The sequence below is a fragment of the Sprattus sprattus genome (genome assembly GCF_963457725.1).
Source record: "Sprattus sprattus genome assembly, chromosome: 2".
In the NCBI taxonomy this organism is placed as follows: domain Eukaryota; kingdom Metazoa; phylum Chordata; class Actinopteri; order Clupeiformes; family Clupeidae; genus Sprattus; species Sprattus sprattus.
Window position 1 is genome coordinate 57,489,705 of NC_137921.1, and position 22,722 is coordinate 57,512,426.

General features: G+C 45.4%; 1 protein-coding gene across 5 annotated transcripts in view; it reads right to left on the bottom strand.

Moving 5' to 3' along the window:
- Positions 1 to 3,212: 3,212 nt before the first annotated feature.
- LOC308360581 (arf-GAP with coiled-coil, ANK repeat and PH domain-containing protein 2-like) overlaps positions 3,213 to 22,722 on the bottom strand; it is a 44,420-nt gene continuing 24,910 nt past the window's right edge. For 4 of the 5 annotated variants that reach the window (XM_080832575.1, XM_080832574.1, XM_080832573.1 and 1 more), the window contains 14 exons: positions 17,842 to 17,954; positions 17,356 to 17,407; positions 16,662 to 16,762; positions 16,097 to 16,202; positions 15,699 to 15,907; positions 14,753 to 14,822; positions 13,947 to 14,041; positions 13,339 to 13,535; positions 11,632 to 11,724; positions 10,289 to 10,515; positions 8,777 to 8,886; positions 8,039 to 8,149; positions 7,428 to 7,489; positions 3,213 to 4,783 (listed from right to left, as the gene is read on the bottom strand). In XM_080832575.1, coding sequence (XP_080688701.1) covers positions 4,680 to 4,783; positions 7,428 to 7,489; positions 8,039 to 8,149; positions 8,777 to 8,886; positions 10,289 to 10,515; positions 11,632 to 11,724; positions 13,339 to 13,535; positions 13,947 to 14,041; positions 14,753 to 14,822; positions 15,699 to 15,907; positions 16,097 to 16,202; positions 16,662 to 16,762; positions 17,356 to 17,407; positions 17,842 to 17,954 — 1,650 coding nt within the window. In that variant the 3' untranslated portion in view covers positions 3,213 to 4,679. Of the gene's footprint in view, positions 4,784 to 7,427; positions 7,490 to 8,038; positions 8,150 to 8,776; positions 8,887 to 10,288; positions 10,516 to 11,631; positions 11,725 to 12,548; positions 12,651 to 13,338; positions 13,536 to 13,946; positions 14,042 to 14,752; positions 14,823 to 15,698; positions 15,908 to 16,096; positions 16,203 to 16,661; positions 16,763 to 17,355; positions 17,408 to 17,841; positions 17,955 to 22,722 lie in introns of all 5 variants that reach the window. The other variant, XM_080832577.1, reaches the window with a different exon arrangement.

A 22,722-nucleotide genomic window follows, 5' to 3' on the forward strand; every position in this document is an offset into this window, starting at 1 on the left:
GCCTTAGTGGCACCCAGATTTGAACGCTTGTTTTATTTTAGCAACGGTTCACTTCTAGCCCAACGTGGTGAAATGTCAAAGTTTCAAACACACAAAATAAGGTTTGGCATTACATAAGTGGCAGGGAGAGGAAACTGTGTGGCGTTTATGTTGGGGATTAGGTGTGTTGATGAAAGTGTCTCGGTGGGACATGCTGACAGATCCACTCTGTGTTGGCAGGTGGTGGAGGCACAACTTTCCTCCTTCTCTCGTGGTCATTGGTCATTAGACACACATGTGCATAATGGGAGGCACCACAGGTACGTGAGGGAACAGGACCTCCGTCTCGCCTTAGTGGTGTTGCTCAGAGAGAGGGTGTGCCCACCCTGTTACGCAACGCTGGTGTTGGAAGGCGGAGAGTGAGCAGGAATGTGTTCTGTTGAGGAAGACCAGAGCCAGTGACCTGGGAGCTCTCACTTTCATTAACCGGGGCACGGCAGGCTGGCAGACGGAACGGAGGGCCGTGATGGATGCACTGTTTGTCTACGAAGCACCTGTTTGTTCTGCCGTGGGACAGGAAGAGAGCACTGGCATGAAGACCGACAGCAGTTTGGTCTATTTCTGCTCCTGTTGTCTGGAGCTTATATTGGTTATACTCAGAGGCAGCCCCACAAGTTAGGGTTTCTGTGTGAAGCGCCCTCTCCATATGTGTGTATGACAGAGAAAATTTGTGTTTATTATGAAGTTCTAATTTTCATATTTGGAAAACAATCCGCTGTCCACCATACATTGAACTTTGAACCCTCTATTGCTGTGTTTGGCGTCTTCTCACAAGAGCCTAATGATTTGAAAGGTAACCCCTGAGTGTTTTTCCCTGACATTTAAGCCCTCCTATCTGTTGAGCCAAGAGAGCTGGCCACTCTTCCTGGCCACCTCCCACACAGCATGGGAGGTAGGGCCGGTCGTATGGCCGGATCCACGTTTCATTCGTTCGTTTGGAGGAATCACAGTGATCCTTGGGCTCTCTCCAGTCAAACAGCTGGAGGCCAGACTCCCAAGTTCTGTTATGGAGAAGCCCCCCCCCCCCCCAGGCCGACCGCCACGTCCGCGTCCCTTTGGAAAAGCCTGACCGACCACTGGCTAGGCGCTGGGGTGTAGAGGACGAGCCCCTAGGGGCCCCCAGCTCTTAAAAGTGTCTCCTCCTGTTAGCACAGGGGCCACGAGGGCCAGCCCATTTCGGGAAAGCCAGGCTAGACAAATAAACGTTTAGACCATAGCAAACGAGTGAGAGAGCGCGAGAGAGACAGAGAGGGAGAGAGAGAGAGGGAGGGAGAGAGGGAAAGCAGAGGTGAGTAGAGGAACATTACAGTATGGGTATGATACATGTCAACGTTATTTTCTTCCACCCTTCTCCACCAAGATGGAGAGTTGTGGTATGAAAGAATGCTGGCAACACGGTTTCTATTCATCCTCGTGTTCATTCATCATCATCGTTTAGAAAACTACGGCAGGACTGTTTGGATTCCCTGTGGCCTACACACACAAAACACACAAAACGCCAGCCATTCTTTTCTCTTTACGCCAGAAATCTGCCGGTCAGTCCAGTTGGCTGTGTTGAAGAGTCGGAAAGGTGAGGAGGGGCACAGGCTATTTCACTAATGGAGGATGGCTGCCATTAACCACAGTGGCTTCAGCATGTGAGACGGTGGGCCAGTATCTGAACTCAATGCCATTGTGGTGTTAAGGCGTGTCACATTTATGGCTCTCCACCATGGAAAGTTCTAGCTGGCAGTTTGTTTTAGGAAGCTTTGGCACATTGTGGCTCTTCAGTATTTAAGACAACAAATTGAGGCCTGTTGTCCCATGACACGAGGATGAGGCGAAACAAAGTTCTGCTTTTAGATTTCTTTGGAAGATTGTTTATGTAGATTTGTTAAAGCGGGCAATTGCAATGAAGATGGCATAAAAAAAAACTTTCATAAACAGACATCGACTCCATTAAGGTATATTGACCAAACCTGTCAGCCTCAGTGGGGATGATGGTTAATATGCTCCTGATCTAACCAGCAGAGCACCGCATCCAGCACCGGCCCAGATGAAGACAGACTTGGCCCGTCCCATACACAGCCATGTGGAGGTTGGCTTGTGTGACATTAATGGAGCTTGGCCTCTTGCTTTTGTTCACATAGCTCTTTTATGAAGGGGAAAGGTCTCCTGCCGTGGCCCTCTGCCGCCCAGCAGGGTGCAGACCGCAGACTTCCCCGAGTTGAGTCATCCCGCCCTGGCTTGCCTCAGCTCCGGTAGACAGGCTCAAGTGAAGATAGACAGCTCAGGTCTGCTTAGCTGTGACTGAAAGCGCTTTTTAGGAATGTAGGATTTTCATTAATATTAAAGGCTAATGTGCGGTAGTATAGTTATTCTTTGTTTTCATATCAGTTATCAATGTTACACTCAGTTCACAGGGAGATAATGTTCAGTCTCCCCTTCAAATCCTCCCGGTTATCATTTTTAATGACATTTAGGCACTTGACATTAGATATTATTTTCTGCATTTTTGCAGTGGTTCTCTTCAACAAGGCACTGATCCTGTCACCTTCTGGTCCTATTCCCTTTAGTTGAACTAGAGGAACATTCTAACTGGAGTCTAGGCTTCTTACTGCTCACACGTGAGTTACATTATTATAATGAGCAGTAGTGTGCCTTGTGTGAATGATGAAAAAATGTCACTGTGATCACTGTGTCGTGCTGCATTATCACTGAAAAGACATTCTCTTGACATATGTTCACACATGATTTTGGCATAATTTCAAACCGTGACCTGGAGGCTTAATGCACATCCTTATGATTGGTTGCTAGTGCATCAAGCAAGGGGCCACGTGACAATATACGATGTTGTTGAGTAATGCGGGTAGCTTTCATATGACATAACAGTCAAGAGCGATGTCTGGAGAAACTTGCAGACGCCGAAGCACTGTTTACGAAACACCGTCTGCCTGACAGAAGATTTCATATGCTTCACATTACGGCCAGCTCTAAGAAAGGAAATCAAGCACTCCGAAAACGAGTCCAAATTCTCAGGAGGGTTTGATAATATTCTTGTATTGTTGAAAGGTTGGAATAAGGACAGTGGTGCTCTGAGATCATAATTCAATTTGGGATAAGAGGAGCTCTTAACCCACAACCAGAATGACAAAAACAGACCACCTCATAAATAAAACTCTCAACCATGGAGATGAATGCCAACGGAAAAAAATGCTTTTATAAAATCATACAGAAAATACAAGTCCAACATTCTGGAAGAAATTGTTTAGACCTAGATTTGCTAAATGTAATATTCGTCTTAAAATTGCCATGAATCATATACATAATTATGGAGTATAGGGGGGCTTCAGTACAAAACAAGATAAACAGACAACAAAAAATAAAAATGAACAAAAAACAACATAAAGACAAACAAGCTTATTTAAATGATTCAAGTACCACTATGTCTTCATTAAAAACAAAGCTATCTAAGGCATATCGTTTCTATGCTTCTGTACAACTGTACATGGCTCACATCCATAGAGCGTGAGGATTCCTGTTTGCATACGTTCACATATTTAGAGGACGTCCTCGAATAGCTTCACAGGAGAGAGAAAGAGGCAGAGAAGAATAAGGACAGATAGAGTTTATCTGCCCATTCCATATCGTGAGCTGTGGCTCAACTCAAGTGGGCCTTATAGAGGGTTGTTGCTCTAGATATCTGATTGAACAGTCAGTTATGCTATGAATACAGATAGACTGTATGAAATATTAAGCATGGTTTCAAAGGCCACCCCAGTGCCACTGCAGGGTGATGGAGTATGTCAGGTTTGGCCTTGTGGTTCAGGCGACATCATCTCTCATTATATGGACTAAATGCTTTATTCCTTACTAATAAACCACCAATAGAGTTTTTGAATAGCGGCTGGCTGTGTGTGCATCACTCCAGGACCACCCTCTCTCTCTCGCTCTCTCTCTCTTTCTCTCAGGTGCAGACAGAATGACAGAACATGTTGTAGATTGTGACTAAATACAAATTTCAACCTGATTAATGTGGTGGTTGGCAGCTCGAGGTCATGATGTCTCTAAAAGATTTGGACCCTTCAGGTATAATTGGTTTTCGTGAGAAACTGAAAAAATACTGAATATCCTAATGTGTCAACCATTTCAAAAAGAGAGGTGGCAAAACCCATCACTCAAACTAAATTAAGAGATCTGACAGAGATCTTAAGAAACCTTTGATTAACTTCTCAACTCCTTTTGATTGATGGAACAGAACCACTATTTGTAAAGATTCCATTTCCTCACTTAATATGAGAACCACACAATTTGCAGATAAAATGGCCTCCTAAAAAAGAAAAACTATGGTCTATGTCATAAAGAATATGGACATAATATACTGAAATGTGTGACATGGAATAAAATGACACTCAACTATGCTGGTCTCATTGAAATGTACGCTTTTAAGACGGTCTTCTCAGAGAAGACATCCAGAAGTCCTTGAAAAACAGATACAAAATAATTTATTAAGTGTGTCCAGGTACATCGGCAGTCCTCCCAGGGTTCAGTCGATGGGTACCCCAATAGCCAGGAGCACAGCTCTCTGAAGATTCTAGAAGACGGGGCACCAGTCCTGTCTCCCCAACTCCTGTTCTCGACACTCTCCCCCTCTCTCCTCCTCATTGCCGAGGAGAGTCATGTGGTTGGAATCGGTTCAACATGTCAGGGTGGTTTGATGCCATCTGGGTGTAGTCTTGGAAAATGTCCTGATAAGTTTCATCTCCTGTGAACAGAGGGGCGAGAGGTAAATGAACTCTGACAAACAACAGGAGGCTCAGAGAGAATCAACCCATTCTACACAAGATGCCTCTACACGTGCACGTTTTAACTTCAGGTAGATGCATGGAAAGGGGGAAAACAAACATTTCCTCTGAAAAACAAACACTTAACCACTGGCATACGCAGCTGTTTTATTTTCTCTTCCTCAAACAGTTCTAGGAGCCAGTGCCTCTCATCAACACCTACACACTCAGGGTCCAATTCACTCAAGTATAGTCACACAAACACACACACACACACACACATACAAACTACAAGCAGGTGAAAGGCATGCCACAGATGGAAGAAAAAGGGAAATCAGAGCCATACCTTTTTTTTTTTAAAGTGCAGCTCAAAAGAGAATAGCAGCATAAGGCAGGAAAGAGAGGAGAGAAGAGAAGAGGAGAGAAGAGAAGTGACAGGTGTTTACGCAGAAACCACACTCCTGCCAGAGCCATGGAAATGTTGGCCAGTGTGCTGTTCTACTGCCCAACACGTGACCTCCATGACTCCAAACCAACTCTCCGCCAAGCTACCCCAACTGCCATCTGAAACCCCCCCCCCCCCCCCCCCCCCTCCCTCATCACAACGAAATAAACAGTGTAGAGCATTTCAGTCAAATGAAACAACTGATCTGTTTTTTAAGTGCACACAGAAATGAAATTGTGGCAGTTGTAGCAGACTGAGAAAAGTTCAAATGAATAAAAAAGAAAGTATGTATCCAAGGCCAAATTCTATTTCCAATTTCTACATTATTATCTAGTTTTTCTAAAATATACTGATATATTTCCAAACTCTTTTATTGTTGTGACCAATTAACTAAAACACTCTCATTTCCAGATGATGGTAACAATACAACAAATTAATATCCTAACCTATTTTCATCATTCAAACTGCACCTAGATACTTTCTGTTTACCATATAGTCCATCTTTGGACATTACAACACTTTGGTTGTCATTTGACAGCACTTCACACAGCTTACACTAATCAAGTGATTTCATGTTCTCCACTCTGCTACAACAGTTCTGGAAAATAAAAGTGACTTCAAAGACAAATATGAAATCCAAATCAACCAAAGCAGAAAGCAGAAAAAGAAGGAAAAGTAAATAAATTCAGAGTAAAAGAATTCAAGCATGCAAAGAAAGCCCCCAATTAGCCGATTCACTTCAAACAGAAAACAGAAGGACCGACTCTCCTTCCTCTACCACCTCCTACTGGTCAGTAAGTGCATCACAGCAGACATTCTTTACATAAAGCTACTAACTCCACAAAACAGGACACCTGACTGTACCTCATAATTCACTGCCCGCTTTTGTTTCTCAGCACAAACCTGAGCGACCCCCACTGCCCCACGAGGACCCAGACCCAGACCCAGACCCAGAACCCTGACCAACGCTTCAGGTGTCCCCACCGTGGGGGGCACACAGGCTCTGTGAGGGACCGGGCCGTTTTCATTGACAAATCCTCATCTACCTGAAGTAGTCCTTTCTCTTTAGTGTTTAAGCCTCTTAAAACAACAACCATGATATTGCACAAATGCGCTCTATTTTGCACACAGATGAAATCATTTGAAGTATAAGGTAAGGCACAGTGCGCACGCACACACAATATATAAAATATTTGAGATAACAGAGATTAGTTTACAGTTATTCTAACTAATTCCTAACATGTAAGCCAGAGTTTCCCCTATAAAATCATTTTAGTTGAAGTCACACACACTGACTAGGCCAAGGGTTAGTGCTGTTATATAATGCATAGATATACGCTTCTACCTACATATATGTACGGAGTATATATGTATACTGTATATGGAATGCCATTAGTGGGTGCCTGCATACACTGGCACCCAGTCTTGTGCAAAGTGTGTTTCATAAACACATTGGCTAACACAGGCACAGATAACTAGCCTGTTCCGTAATGGAGATATAGATGGTTATAAATAGTCAATAATGCAATCACAGATGGCTATTATAGTCTATACGTTCCAGTTGTGCATAAAAAATTAATAGCTTTTTAAAAAATGACTTCCTCCAATGAAATGATCTGTGCAAATACAAGTAAGACGTGGCTACAACTGACAGTACAGAAAAGTAAAAAGCACAACGCAGGTAAGAAACAGATGAGCTTCAGGCTCACGATGTTGCCAGCACAAACATGTTCAACATGATGCATATTATACTAATTAGGAATGTATAAAACTACCCTCCATCCCTACACATCACCAAATCACAGACATTTAGTCAAAAGAATTACACCAAAAGCTTGAGCTAATACCAGGACACAACACAAGTTGAGCTAAAATGACCAGTAAACTTAGGTGATACACAAATCGGCTTGCATCTATATTCGTTAAGCTTGCACAGTCTTTAGAAAAATAAATGAATTCATAAATAAACCTTCGGGCTATTGCACATATATCTCGGCCTGAAGCGTGCTGGCGGCTTGGTGGCTGGTTTGTGTGATTGTGTGTGTGTTTGTCTAAGTGGCTTTGTGTAATGTGGGAACACTACGGCAGGGGGCGCTATTAGTCCCCCAGCTGCAGGCTTATGAACTCCTGCATGCACTTTCTGTACTGCATCTCAGTGGGGCTGTCACTGGCATATTGACCTGAGTGACTGTAGGGGCCCTCCGCCTCCCGCATCTCATCGTTCATCTTGGCCAGACGCAACCTGGACGAGGAGTGAGGGAAAGACAGAGAGGGAGACATTGGGAGGAGTAACAGACAAAAGGAGAGGGAGAGAAGGATGGAAAAGAAAGAAAGACAGAAATGAAATTAGTTCAGCTGCATCAAGGATTCATAAAAACAATTTTTATTGGAGCTCAGTTCCAACAGAGGGAGGAACACACCTGCTCCTGTAGAAGTTATTCTGTCAAAGTTATTAACTAGACAAAATGGAAACATTTCACACCTGACCACAAAAATGTCTTTAAGATGTGACTCTTCTCTTTTGAGCTTCGTAATTAATTCAAACAATTCTGCTAAATGACAGTGTGGTCTGTGAGAGTCTGTGAGAGTCTGGTCTGTAAGGGGCTGGTCTGTGAGAGTCTGTTCTGTGCCCATGAGGACCCTGACCAAAGCTGACCCCTACAGTGGGTTTTCAGACTCCAGTCGGCACAATGAGATCTGTGAATGGCCATGCCAGGCCACAATGGTGTGCTGCCACTCTTATTGCACTGGGTAAATGTGAGGTCTATGTGTAAGGGCTGTGCAGACTCACAGTGTCACAATGTCAGCGTTAGCTGCCTCCACGGCGATGGACAAGGGCGTTTTGTCATCTATGGCTGTCGCATTCTGATTGGCTCCTCTTTTCAGGAATAAACACACTTGTCTGGGGGCAGAGGAAAAGAAGTCTCACATTACACATATAAAATGTGCTCTGCCATCAGCTTTAATGCAACACAAACACTTCTCACAGAAACTAATACAGTAACATTACACAGTATTCAAAGACTCATTGAATACTTGGTTTATACCAAGGACAAAGATTTCACTATTTATTTATTTTTTCTTCAAAACAATGAGTGAAACACAGTTCTTGGTATGGTGACTTATTGTTTTAAACACATTTACACTTCTGTCCCCACTAACACCATGAGGGAGTCTTGTCTCTCTCCTGGAGCCAGTAAGGGGAAGCTCTTACCCAGTGTGGCCCTGTATGGTGGCGTGGTGTAGGGGAAGCTCTTACCCAGTGTGGCCCTGTATGGTGGCGTGGTGTAGGGGAAGCTCTTACCCAGTGTGGCCCTGTATGGTGGCGTGGTGTAGGGGAAGCTCTTACCCAGTGTGTCCCTGTATGGTGGCATGGTGTAGGGGAAGCTCTTACCCAGTGTGTCCCTGTATGGTGGCATGGTGTAGGGGAAGCTCTTACCCAGTGTGTCCCTGTATGGTGGCATGGTGTAGGGGAAGCTCTTACCCAGTGTGTCCCTGTATGGTGGCGTGGTGTAGGGGAAGCTCTTACCCAGTGTGTCCCTGTATGGTGGCGTGGTGTAGGGGCCCTCTCCCGTGCACGTCCTGCTGGTTCACGCTAGCCCCATTCTGGAGCAAGAACTCACACGTCACCAGAGAGCCCTGTGGCAGAGATGGGAAACATTTAGATTATACCTACAGGAACACCTTAACATTTACCCACCCATCACAGATTAAATCTGCAATTTTTTCCACCTGGTCCTTGTCTGTGATATCTCTTAGTTTACTTCTGATGACCACATTCAATGATCTGACATCTACAGTACTGCTCACTTGGGGCCGGTATTTCAAAACTTGTAATCCAGATCAGAAAATCCCCCTGTCCTCAGCCACGGATCAACCTGATCTATCCCGGTATTTCAAAACTTTGCCGGATTGGATCAGAGTGATCCTGATACCGGCAGATTGGGATGTCCAAATCCGTCCCGCCCCCTGGATCCCAGACAGGAAACAGGAAATAGAGCTAACATTTTACCGAAAAAAGGAGAAGCTAGCAACTATTGTCTCTAAATGGAAGTATAATCTTGGTCAGTGTTGATTCGTCCTAAGACTAGATGAAAGGCAATCATTATATTGAGGTAACCAATTACGTAAATCAGCACAAAGTTGAAAGAAGAGCTTGGCAATCTCAAATAAAGCAGAGTTCGCGCTAATGCGAGCTAACGGTGCTCCACTGACTTCTGTGTTAAGGAGCTAACAAGTTGGTAAATAGGCTAGCGTCTGTATGTCGCGGTCCACAGTGCACATTTGAATGCATTTACTCGCAAGGCATTGTGTGTAGATTTTAAAATGTGTTGTACATATATTTTTTAGGAAACAGTTGTCAACAAAGGGGTCAGCCCTAAAACCTTAATATTAGATTTTCTTTACAGATGTCTGTGGGCAGAGAAGACAGGCAGTTAACACAGACCTGCTCCTATTGGCAAAACCTTATAAGCATTGGCTATGAAAATTATGTGTGTGTGCTGAATGCGTGTTAAAAAATACATTTGAATGATTTAGTTTTTTAGTTTTTTTACTTAATCGTTTTTCAAGGTGTAAGGAACATGCAAAGAAAATAAACATTGATCAAACAGCAGTGAAGCGTAGCTACTGTATCAAACAAAGAACTTTGGGAGCAGTTACACTTAAACTGTTCAAACCTTTACATGTAATCTCCTTCAAATCAGGGTGATCCTAATTTTTAGGATCAAACTGATCCAGATTTCCCACTAAAGTTTTGAAATACTCAACAGCAGTTTTTAATCTGGATCAAAGGCAGGATTGGATTCCCAAATCTGAATCTGAATCTTCAGGATCAGATTTGCTTTGAAATACCCGTTTTTAGGATCTGATCAGGATTTATTCCAATCCCGGTGGATTAATCCTGTGGGATCATTTTGAAATACCGGCCCTTGAAGATCATTTTTGACTGTGTGTGTTTTAAGTGACAACCCTTTTGGAAGTACCCATCATAATTAATATTCTCATTATGTCAGGCATGTCAGACGTCTTGCACTCTCACCCCCTGCACGGCCATGATGAGTGGCGTCCTCTTGTCATCCTCGGCGTTGATCCAGTTGACCTCTGCCCCGTGGGCAAGGGCCTGGGCCATGTCGGGTAGGCTGCGGGCACAGGAGGCCCAGTAGAGCTGCAGGCCGGTGGAATACTCCTTGGGCTCCGAGAACACCACCTGCTCCTTACACGGCGACGCCACGCACACCGGCGCCTCCGGCTCCGTTTCCACTGATTCTGACGACGGCATGGAAATATGACTTCATTCAAAAGGTCATGGGGGTCAAACATGAGAGGACAGCTACACAGCTAGAAAGGCTCTCTCATGCCAGACCGCTGTGTGCTTAATTAAAATGGCAAGGAAGTAATTCCTACAATAAATCTCAGAAGACATGATGTCAAGATGCTGATGGAGTTTGGAACCCAAGATTTTCACTCTGTCAGATCTGTGTTAGTGATGTGGCTATTAACTTGAAATTAATTGAATTGAATTGAATTGAATTGAATTGAATTGAATTGAATTGAATTAAACTGAGTTGCTAGCTTAAAACTGCTAGGAGTGGTATTGAAAACAAAATGCCTCTACACAAGAAATTCTAAACATGTCAAAGTCAACTCCATTGTAAACATACAGTAAATAATGAAAAAAAGGGTTTTGTCATGATACTCCCTTTGTGGAGAATGATTTATGGACAGCTATGCAGAGAACAGCACAGATGCAGCTTCTAGCTTACACAATATGGACAAAAGGATTGGACGCCTGACCATTACACCGACAGGGACTGTTATGACATTGTATTCAAATACATATACTTTAATATGGAGTTGGTCCCACTATTCAAATACATATACTTTAATATGGAGTTGGTCCCACTATTCAAATACATATACTTTAATATGGAGTTGGTCCCACTATTCAAATACATATACTTTAATATGGAGTTGGTCCCACTATTCAAATACATATACTTTAATATGGAGTTGGTCCCACTATTCAAATACATATACTTTAATATGGAGTTGGTCCCACTATTCAAATACATATACTTTAATATGGAGTTGGTCCCACTATTCAAATACATATACTTTAATATGGAGTTGGTCCCACTTCGCAGCTATAACAGCTTCCACTCTTCTCAGAAGGCTTTCCACAAGAGTTTCTGTGGGAATTCATTCTGTAGAGCACTTATCCAACATCAGTGGCTGACCTCATAAATGCTCTACAGAGTAAATGGGCAGCAATACCCACAGAAACACTCCACACTCTTGTGGAAAGCCTGTTGGTGTAATGGTCAGGCGCCCGTATAGTGTATGTCCTTGTGCGTGTGTGGTGGGTGGGAGAGAGGGAGGCACCTGTGTCATTCAGGCAGTTGGTTGAGGCAGTGTTGGCCAGCATCTCTCTGCTCCCGTCAGAACTGTTCTGGATGCCACTGTCCTCGCTCTTTTCTGCAAAACACACACAAACACACCCTGCTTCATCACTGTCTGCTATGCACACACACACACACAGACGCACACACACACGCACACGCACACGCACACACCCTGACCCACCCAGACACACACACCTTTCTGGCCAGCCAAGGCAGTGCCAGCTGTTTGGAGCAGAAAAACTGAAATTAGATGCAGACTTTTCCTTTCCACCCTCAGGATGTGAATGAATAATATGACAATACAAGGAGAAACACACAGGGGAACAGATGGACCTGACCCAGCTAAGAAGGAGCAGAGCAGAGCAGCCACCAACACCTGAGGACAGCACAGTGCATGACCCCCACATGTGAAGAGGATATGGTACAACCCACTGGGATGACTCCCCCCACGTGAAGAGGATATGGTACAACCCACTGATGCAAACACTGGATGCTCAAAGATATTCAAACTGTGGAAGAAGGTTGGGGATATTGGAGTGGACCAGACTCCCAGAACTGAACACACACACACACACACACACACACACACACACACACACACACACACACACACACACACACACACACACACACATTCAAACTGTGGAAGAAGGTTGGGGATATTGGAGTGGACCAGACTCCCAGAACTGAACACACACACACACACACACACACACACACACTTCCCACTTTCTTACACAGACACACAGCCTAGTCCCTTTCACAAAAACTCACAGGCTCACTTGTACACAAAAGATCATCCCTCACCCGCACCCACATCCACCCAGGGCCGTGACGGATGAGATGAGATGGGGGGTGCGCTGACAATGGGAGCAGACAGGTCAAGCCTCTACTTACTACTGCGCCGTTTTGAGGAGGTATCAAAGTAGGAGAAGAGCGAGTCTAACTCGTCTGCACCAAAGAGCGACTCACGACGCACCTCCTCATTGCCGGCTGCTGCTACGCAAAGGTCAAGAGGGCAAAGGGCAGAGAGCAAGGGAGCGGGGAGGAGTGGGAGGTGGGGCAAGGAGGAGGGGGTTAATCCAGAAACAGAGCGGGACAAAGGTGAAGCAAAGACAGTGAGAAAAACAAGCGGTTGGAAGCCAGAGAAGACAAGACAGAAAGAAAGCCTGCTGCAGAATTAGAGCTGTTAGAAGAGAAACGGGTGACTTGAGAGCCAGTAGCTATCTAACCAAGCTGAAACAGAGACAGTGAGGGAGAGATGGAGAGAAGGAGAGAAAGAGAGAGAGAGAGTGAGAGAGTTTGAGTGCCTACAGCGCAGAAACACTTCCCTGGTGCTCTAGTCTATCCAACACAGTATCCTCTTCTAGTGTGACCAAGTAACACAATCAAAGTAGAGATTGGAGGAGAGAGAGATAGTGAGTGGAGGAGAGAGAGAAAGAGTGGAGAGAGAGAGAGAGAGTGAGTGGAGGAGAGAGAGAAAGAGTGGAGAGAGAGAGTGGAGGAGAGCAGAGAGAAAGAGAGAGTGGAGAGAGAGAGAGCAGAGAGAAAGAGAGAGTGGAGGACAGAGAAAGTGGAGGAGAGAGAGAGGGAGTGGAGGAGAGAGAGAGAGTGGAGGTGAGAGAGTGGAGAAGAGAGAGACAGAGTGGAGGAGAGAGAGAGAGAGTGGAGGAGAGAGAGCGCTCACCTGATGCCCCGGACCCTGGCCTCAGTTTGGGGGTGGGGGGTGGCGCTCGTGGGGGTAGCAGCTCAGAGCTGCTGGTGCTCAGGCGCTTCTCCTGCTTGCTGAGGCTCACCACCTTCAGCTTCAGCTCGTCGTCCGACGGCCGCCGCACAAACCGCCGGTCCACGTACTTGGCCTTGATGTACGCCTCCACCTCGTGCCTGTAGAGGGCGCCAGAGGAGTGGGTCAGGTCTGAGTGCGAGTCTTAGATGGGGGGTGTCTGCCCTCGTACCCAAGTTAATACAAGTGAACAGCATTCTCAAACATGAGCCAGAACACATCAAAGGAAACTCTGAGAGGACTATGATCACATCACATCTCCTTCCACTAATCAAGCAAATGAGGAATATGATCTCCCCAGAGTTTAATCATCTCTTAATGACTGTCTGGACTGTCAGTGTTCATGAAGCGCTCTCGTGTAGAAAGATCATGGTAGTGACTAGTGAGAGTGGTGTTGTGTGTGGCTGTGAGTGAGACGGTCTAGAGGGGTTGTACTGTACCTGGGGTCTCCAGGGTGATAGTGGTGTGGTGTGTGACTGTGAGTGAGGCGGTCTAGAGGGGCTGTACTGTACCTGGGGTCTCCAGGGTGGGGTTTCCTGGCACCCAGCTCCCCTCGTCGAGCCTCATAGATCTGATTGATGACTCCATTCCCCAGTTCACACATCAACTGCTCCACACACACAGACACACACACACAGACACACAGACACACACACACACACACACACACACACACACACACACAGACACACAGACACACAGTCACACACGTACACGTACACACACACATTAATATCAGTCATCTAAAAGCTGTAGCTAAAAACAGTAGCAGTAGAGTGATGGTGACCATAGAAGTTCAAAACGTAGTTACATAACCATGATTACTTTCAAGGGCTCACAAAGAAACCTGTGATCTTGAAATACATTTTAAAGGACAGGTCAGAATAGACACAGATAATGAAGTGGGAATATTAATGACAATCAGACACAAGGGACAGAATCCTCCTAGCCCAACTGCCCTTGTGCATAGGGCAGCTTTGAGGAAATTATAATGAGCTCCCACCCATCTGTCATTCCTACACCAATCTTCCCTACTCCCTCCATACCTAACTACATCTCCTTCCTCCCTCCCTACACCTTCCTCCTCCCTTCCTCCCTCCTCCCTTCCTCTACACCTCCTTTCCTCCCTACACCTCTCTACCTCCTCCCTCCCTCCTCCTCCCTCCCTATACCTCCCTCTCTCCCTACACCTCCCTCATCCCTTCCTCTACACCTCCTTTCCTCCCTACACCTCTCTACCTCCTCCCTCCCTCCCACCCTACTCCCTCCTTCCACCTCCCCGGCTCTTTCTCTCCTCTCCTCTGACCAATCTCCTCACCTTCAGTAGCTCAGGTTCCCAAGAGTCCAGAGTGAGGGATCTGACCTTGGAGAAGTGCACTCCCAGACTCCTGCAGGGGAAAGAGAGAAAGAAAGAGAGAGAGAGAAATAAAGAAAGAGAGAGAGAAAGAAAGAAAGAGAGAGAGAGAGAGAGAGAGAGAGAGAGAGAGAGAGAGAGTCAGAGAGAGAGAAAGATGGCAAAATAGACAAAGATGCGGAAGGAAAGAAAGAAAGAAAGGCCATCAGAGGCGTATTCACACAGTCTTCTCAAGGTTCCCATCACTAGATGATGAACAGAAATATGTGGGTAAAAGCATTCTGAAGGCAAAGGTAGCCAATCGTATCTGCATCCAACCAAGATGAAGCATCACCTTCAACAGTTAAATCAGTGTTCAGTAAATCACCTTCACCAGTTAAATCAGTGTTCAGTAAATCACCTTCACCAGTTAAATCAGTGTTCAGTAAATCACCTTCAACAGTAAAATCAGTGTTCAGTGAATCACCTCCACCAGTTAAATCAGTGTTCAGTAAATCAACCTCACCAATTAAATCAGTGTTTAGCTGAATTCACTAAATGGATCGGTGACAGTGGTGCTCCTTGGCAGCCACAGCAGCCTTGGGATAGGTTTATTTGCAGACTTTGGGATCAAAATGGCTTAAGACACAGCAGGAGGCAGTTGGAAATATTACAACACACTAGGCTCTAACTCCTTTCTTGTGAATAGGATATACACTCTCTCACACACACAGACAGACAGACAGACAGACAGACAGACAGACAGACACACACACACACACACACAGACACTCAGACACAGACACACACAGACAGACACACACACACACACACACACACACACACACAGTAGACACAGACAGACAGACAGACACACACAGACACACACACACACAGAGACACACACACACACACACACACACACACACACCTGTGTATGCCGGAGCACTGTATGCAGAGTGTGATGCCCAGGTTGATGCTGGCCCAGCGTGGGTCCGGCTGGCCACAGTCGCAGCACGCGGTGTTCCCGGCGACGGCCATCACCTTCTGCAGAGCACTGTCCCCCTTCAAGACCTTCTCCCGCGGCTCGCCGCTCGAGTCCAGGCTGCCCGTCGACGTGGACGACTTCCTGTCCAGCTTCTGACACAGGCCAAACAGAGAGGACAATGACACAATGTACCACCTCTCAATGCCAGCAGATCAGCTGTAGCAGGATGGCCCAGACATTCCTCACACTATGAGCATAGTGTACCAAATGCCATTATTTATTTCCATTTCTAAATGATGACCAAGTGATCATGACTAAGAGTTTCTCTCTCTCTCTCTCACCTCTCCCTCATCTCCCTTCTCCCTGAAGGCTGTGGCGATGCTATTCTGGACGGCTTTGATCCAGGCTTGTCGCAGTTTCTCAGAGTCCGCTTGCAGCATGCAGCTCCTGGGAGAGACAGTTTAAATCAGTCAGCCATCTTGGTCAGGGCCTACAGAGCCTAGTCTGTTCACCTCTTTAGCGTCCCAGCATGCAACAGTAACTCTATTGGAGCCAATGTGTCTCAGCAGTGACCTCATTAGATCACTTCAAGCAGAAAGGCCCATTCAGCAACCCTCAACAAGATCATTAGCGCCAACATAAAAAGACTTCTGTTTCAGGAATATAAAACATTAACAAACTGACATGGTTTATCATTTGTCCTTGAATTCGGCTCAATCCCTCCAGTACATAAAGGCAAAGGTCATGCTTCCCTGCTAGCTCAGTGGAGGGCATAAGCAACTGAGCTAAAGCTAACGGTGTGAGTAAGTGGTGTTCCTTCTGTGGCTGCAGGAGCAGCTGTGGTAATTGCCGCGGTGGTTAACGGCGGTTGCTGTTACAGCATGGCTCTTTTAAACAGTGACTCACTTAGTGGGCGACACCACCTCGAAGCAGAAGCGGCGCTCGATGTCCTCGCAGTGCTTCACCGTGCACAGCCTCAGGTCCTCCACCACCACCGTGGGGTTGTCCTGGCAAACGCAAGCCAAACGTCCAACATTAGAAAGCGTGTCAAATGTGTCAAGTGGTGTGAAAGTAAGTTAGACCACTTTGAGGTTTGAGTGCAAGATCTGACATGGTATCCAAATACACAGTACCCTTAGCCAAGGTTTTCAACAAAAAATAAGGCAAAACATTGAGAGGCTGTTGAGGAATGTGTTTTCTGCAGTTATACTTCATGAAATATTCATAAATATTCAGATTCTTGGCTATGACTTATCTGAATAGTAATTTCTCTGCAGTATACTGTGGTCATAAGGGAACATGACATAAAACACATATTTTTAGTACTCATTTATTTTCATTGGGGAGAATTTAACACACATCCTCAACAGAACAACCACCCATCCCCACACCCAATTCTCTTCTTGAGCTGGAGCTCAGTGGGACACCAGCCTTGTGCCGTCTTTCATGGAACATTAACTTCACTGTTAACTGTTGTTCCCCCAAAAACTGCAAAACTACTCCTGGGTGTCTCCTTCCATTAAATATGCAGGGGGAATACTTTAGTTGGATCTGCACATGTATATTTTACTCTGGACTGCAAATAACAAGTCTGACCTACCTTAAATTTCTTCTGGTACACTAGCTGATTGTTTTGAATCGAGAACCATCTCCTGAAAAAGAGGAACAGCAACATTGAACTGTCAACATCTGGTTTGGCCGTTCACCAACATTCTTCTATTAACACATACAATTAAAGCTGATCGACCTCTCAACTAAATTAATTTGCATTAAATGGGCTGGTCAATTCCAGAAGTTCAGAACAGGAAAGCTGCCCACCACAACATGACACCTACATGTGCCACATTACAGGACTGATTCCACCTCTGTTATAAGGTGTGAGCTACTTTTCCAATTTGCTGTTGTGCACAAAGCTTCAACTGACCGTTAAATCTGAATTTACCACTGCAAATGCTATGACTCAAAGTCATTTCAACAGCTGTTTAGTTATTTTTCCTTACAGTCACAGTTTGCACACAGTAAATCATTCCACACATCTTTGCTAGCATATATGTGATATATGACCTGGTAAGCCTTTGTTGCTCACCTGTTCCATGTTTTGAAGGCATTACTGGCCCTCTTGAACAAGTAGCCCTCCATGGCGATTCCATTCTCGGCATCCACATTGTACTCCAGCTTGGTGTCGTCATTCGAAAAGTCCTAGAGGCAGGAGAGGCAGAGGGTAAGAGGTAAACCACCCGCACAGGAGCTCACCAGGACCAAGTATCTGAATCTCAACCGCAACAGCACAGGGCTCCCAATGACGAGGCCATAGGTTCCAATACCAGATAGCCCAAGATGAACTAAACATATACTTTCTCTGTACTGTGTACAATGTATTGCATGTAAATTTGTACCCAGTAAATTATATATAAATGCAAGGGGAAGACATCAGACAAAAACAAAGCATTCCAGGGGATCTTGTATATATATATTTCCATCGGATATAGAATTTATTCTGGTATGATTCTTTCCTTTGGTAAAGCACCCCATATATCACAAACATCCCTGTAAAACCATCACAACGCAATGGTGAAAATGTAATCCTATTCCTAATTGTAGTCCAGTCATTTATCCCCAAATTGTAGCCAGGAAGAGGGTAGTGAGTAAGACTACGTCTCCTTATAGCTTGTCTGGAACCAATCTTGACCGCAAGTAAACAAATATAACCGCTCCAAACCGACGTCTGAATGGCACAGGATGTGTGTTGTACCATATAAACTATCAGTGTACAGCTTTTATAGATGGTGGTGCCAGGCGCTCTTTTAGAATCATGAATAACACTTTGTGTGTCTATAATAAAGAGTGAGAAGGGCCGAGGGGGCAGGGAGATGAAGATGTAAGGTAGCTGGATGGAGACCTTAGTTTCTACACCATGGGAAGTTCCTGCCTGTGCCAGGCGTGCGTGGGCAGCCCAGCAGTGACTTGGGCCAGTACATGAAACGGAAGCCCAGGCCCTTGTGGATGTCTGGGCATACACAAGACTTCCCTCCCCGCATTACTTCCTGTGGATGTAAGCTGAGACTGGCAGTCTATCACACGGCACCTGGTGCACTGGTGGATCTAGAACCACCACTCAGGTGCTGCTTTGCGGCACGTGTGGGCTGCCATGGCAACTCAACCACCTGATCCTGTGCCTGAGTGAGGTCATTCTTTCCCCCTACATGTTTCCACACACCTCTCTGCCTCTTCTTTGACTGACATGAGACACCGGCTTGCTTCAGAGGCTCAACTTACACCCCCCACCCCCAAAAGCGTGCAGTGGTGGTGTCAGGTGCCTGAGGGGAAACTGAACACACCAATTCTTTGGGCTGAAGTCGGGCAACATTTCCAGCACAGACTATGCTGCTGAACATTCATAGAGTGCCCTCCAGAATTACTGACACCCTTATTCAATATGAGTGAATATTCCCCTTACTGTTTATCAAATGTTGTATTTACTTAAATAAAGAAAATATACCATGTCCATTAGCACAAGAAAAGAGCCATAGGTGATCACTAAATAAATTGCATTCCCAAAAGATGTGTGTCGTAATTACTGCCACTCCCTTATTTAGTATTTTGTGCAACCCCCTTTTGCCAACAGAACAGCACTGAGTCTTCTCTTGTAATGTCTTGACTTGAGATCACAATGCAACATATCTCCAGATCTTGCAGAGTCCTGGGTCTCCTCTTATATCTTTCTCTTCTTTCTTGAGCTTAACCCACATGTTTTCAATTGGATTTATGTCAGGGCACTGGGATGTCCGTGCCAATAGATCAGATTTTTGATGTGTGCGTTTGATCGTTGTCCAGCTATAAGATCCAACCACGACCAAGTTTTAGCTTCTTGGCAGAAGCAGCCAGATTCTGATTTCAAATGACCAAGTACTTCCTTGAATCCATAATGTCATGTATGCAAGCGATACTGCCGGGGTCTTTAGAAGACAAACAGCCCCACAGCATAACAGATCCTCCACCATGGGGCTTTTCTCTGTGGCCATCTTTTTTTTTCTACTCCAAATCCACCTTGAGTGTGCTGCTTAATTATTGTTTCGTCTGCCCTCAGCACCATGTCCCTGTTGAAGTTCCAGATGTATCTGGCAAACTGCAAGCACTTTTGGTTTGGAAAGGCTTCTTTCTGGCATACTTTCCAGACAGTTTGCTAGCATGGAAGTGACTCTTATGGTGGATTTAGAGACATGGTGACCCAAAGATGCAACCAAACTCTGTAATTCAGAAACTACAGTCTTTGGTAAAACTCTAGTCTTTTTTAACTTCTCTGACCATCATCCTCACTGTGGCTGCAGCAAAATAGACTTCCTTTTCCAGGTTTCCACTGTTTTGATAGCTTCTTAATAATTGGCAACTGTTGATTGGCATTTTAAGTCGAGCAGCTATTTTCTTGTATCCATTACCTGACTTGTGCAAGTCAAAACACTTTTGCCTTATTGCAATGGAATGCTCTTGAATATTTCCCATGGTGATGCACGAGTAGGGAATTTGGGCCTTGTGTCACCTGACCTTTACCCCAGTGAAACAGAAAACCCTGGATGCCAACTTAAAATGACTTAATAAACTTTGGCATATGTGATTTTGTTTTAAAATTGTATTTTTCAATAATTGTTGCTTTATTCTCAGAGTAAACCTACCTCAAACAATTACCTACCTCAAATTAATGACCGTTAAAGTAATTTTTTCAAAAGCCTTTTCAGTAATCTTCAGCAATTCTGAAGGGCACTGTATGACAGCAGTGACCCATCAGGCAGAGACCGTCACAGAACTGTGGCATTGTGTTGGCTTAATGAAACATCAATAAGGCTTACACACATGAAAGAGACCATGGCAATGACCTTGACAGAAAAAAGGTTTCGCTTCCTATCTGCTGTTTCAATTCAACTACTGTACAATGCTTTGTGTGTCTATCAATGGACCATAAAGCCACATCAGTCAGGAAGGTTGCAGAAAAGAGGCCAATAACATCCACCATCTAATACTTAATAACAATAACGAAACAATGCACTGTCACTGGATAAGGCACCTGTTAGACAACTAGATGTACATGCAATGCATTTAGAAGGTGCAATTCTTGAAGGACAATTTTTGATAATGGGAACACGTGCCTTGGTCAGATGGCCTGTGTTTGTGTTGTGTTCCTGCCACGCATCTCATCCCCGCACTAAGCCTCTGCCTACAGCCATGGCAGGACCAGGGTTGACTGGAGGGCGGCGAGGCGATTGGGTTTCTGGCTTCCTGTAACCGGAGCGTGTGCCTCGGCCTGGATCACCAGGCTCTCACCAGCTCTATTCCACCATGACACATCTCCCTGGTCTCCCTGGCCGCCCGGAACCCAGTTTATTTTGGGGGGTGACAGAATGTGAGCTATGGGGTATGGCCAAGCCAGAGCTGCTGATGGCAGTGGTGGAGGCGGATGCCGACTAGGATTTTCCCATAAGGCCAGGCGGCCGCTGTGTCCTAAAACCCCTGTTCTTGCTTGGTTTGGCCAAACCACACTGGATGGGATTAGCTAAGGTCAAAAGGGATCAAACATGGAATCAAAGTGCATGATGTTCTTGTCCCTCAGCACTCTTGTCCCATGGTGAAGTGGTTGAAAAACCTATTCTTTTGGCTGCCCACAAGACACATCCGCCGCTAGACGTGGTGTTGACGGCAGAGGATCACATACAACCGCTACACAACAGAGAGGGAAACCCAACCCCAGTGTGTTTGGTTACACACAAAGCCCAAGAATGAGGTGTGCATGGAGTGACAAAGCGGAAGAGACATAACAAGTAAATACAAGCTCACAAAACTAACTTTCCAGCCATGATACACACTAACCTGTTCAGGGCACTCATCTCATGGGTTACCACAGCACAATCACATGAGGTGACAATAATGGAGGTTGATGCGGTTAGACCACACACAAATGGAAATGCTGCTAAACAAACAGCACTGGTATGCCAGAAAGAGAGAGAAAGAAAGAGATATATATATAGAGAGAGAGAGAGACATAGAGAGATGGAGGGAGGAAGAGAGGATGAGTGTTTCACTACTGCTGTACGTACGGCAGTGGACATCCACGCGCAAAAGTAGCGGCCATCGACCAAGGAGTCATCCTCTGACACATCCTGTGGGTCACAGCACAAGACGGGCAGCCTTCAGTCAGGCGCCGACACAGACACACACTCTCCCTCCTGCATACTGATGCAGACACTAAAACACTCCCTCCGTCCACTACACGCAGGACAGAACCCTCTCTGCCTGGTACACACATACAATCCCTCTCTGTCTGTCTGTCTGTCTGTCTAATCATACAGTCCTCGTGCTGTATTAAAGACCAGTAAAAAGACCTCTATGCCATGACATGGAACTCAATGCATAAAACACATAGACAACACAACTGTCTGTCTATCTTACCATCCCCCATTCCCCTGCATATATGGAAACCCTGTCTGGAGCGAGAGCTCTAACACCCTCCTGCACATCACCATGCCAGTCTCCGTCCAAAATACATACAGACATAAAATCCCACGTGCCTTTGTGACTACTCAAATACTCATTAGTGCATAAAGGATGTTAGTCTACAGCTGTAAAGGCTATAAATACACACAGGACAGGCCTGCATCTCTCACACTCACCAGATACCACACATAGTGGAACCGGCTGAAGATCTTCATGCCAGCAGAACGTCTGTGTGTGTGTGTGTGTGTGTGTGTGTAAGCGTTTGATCTGGGGTGACGCTCCTATCCCCAGGCTACCTCAGAGCATCTTACTGACCACTCCGACACTGATAAAGCACTGTTGCTCTCCTCTTGACAAGCCTGCCTTCCCCTCTAGGTGTGTGTGTGTGTGTGTGTCTGTGTGAGTGTGTGTGTGTGTGCCTGTGTGTGAGTGTGTGTGAGTGTGTGTGTGTGAGTGTGTGTGTGTCTGTAACTAGGCTGCGTCA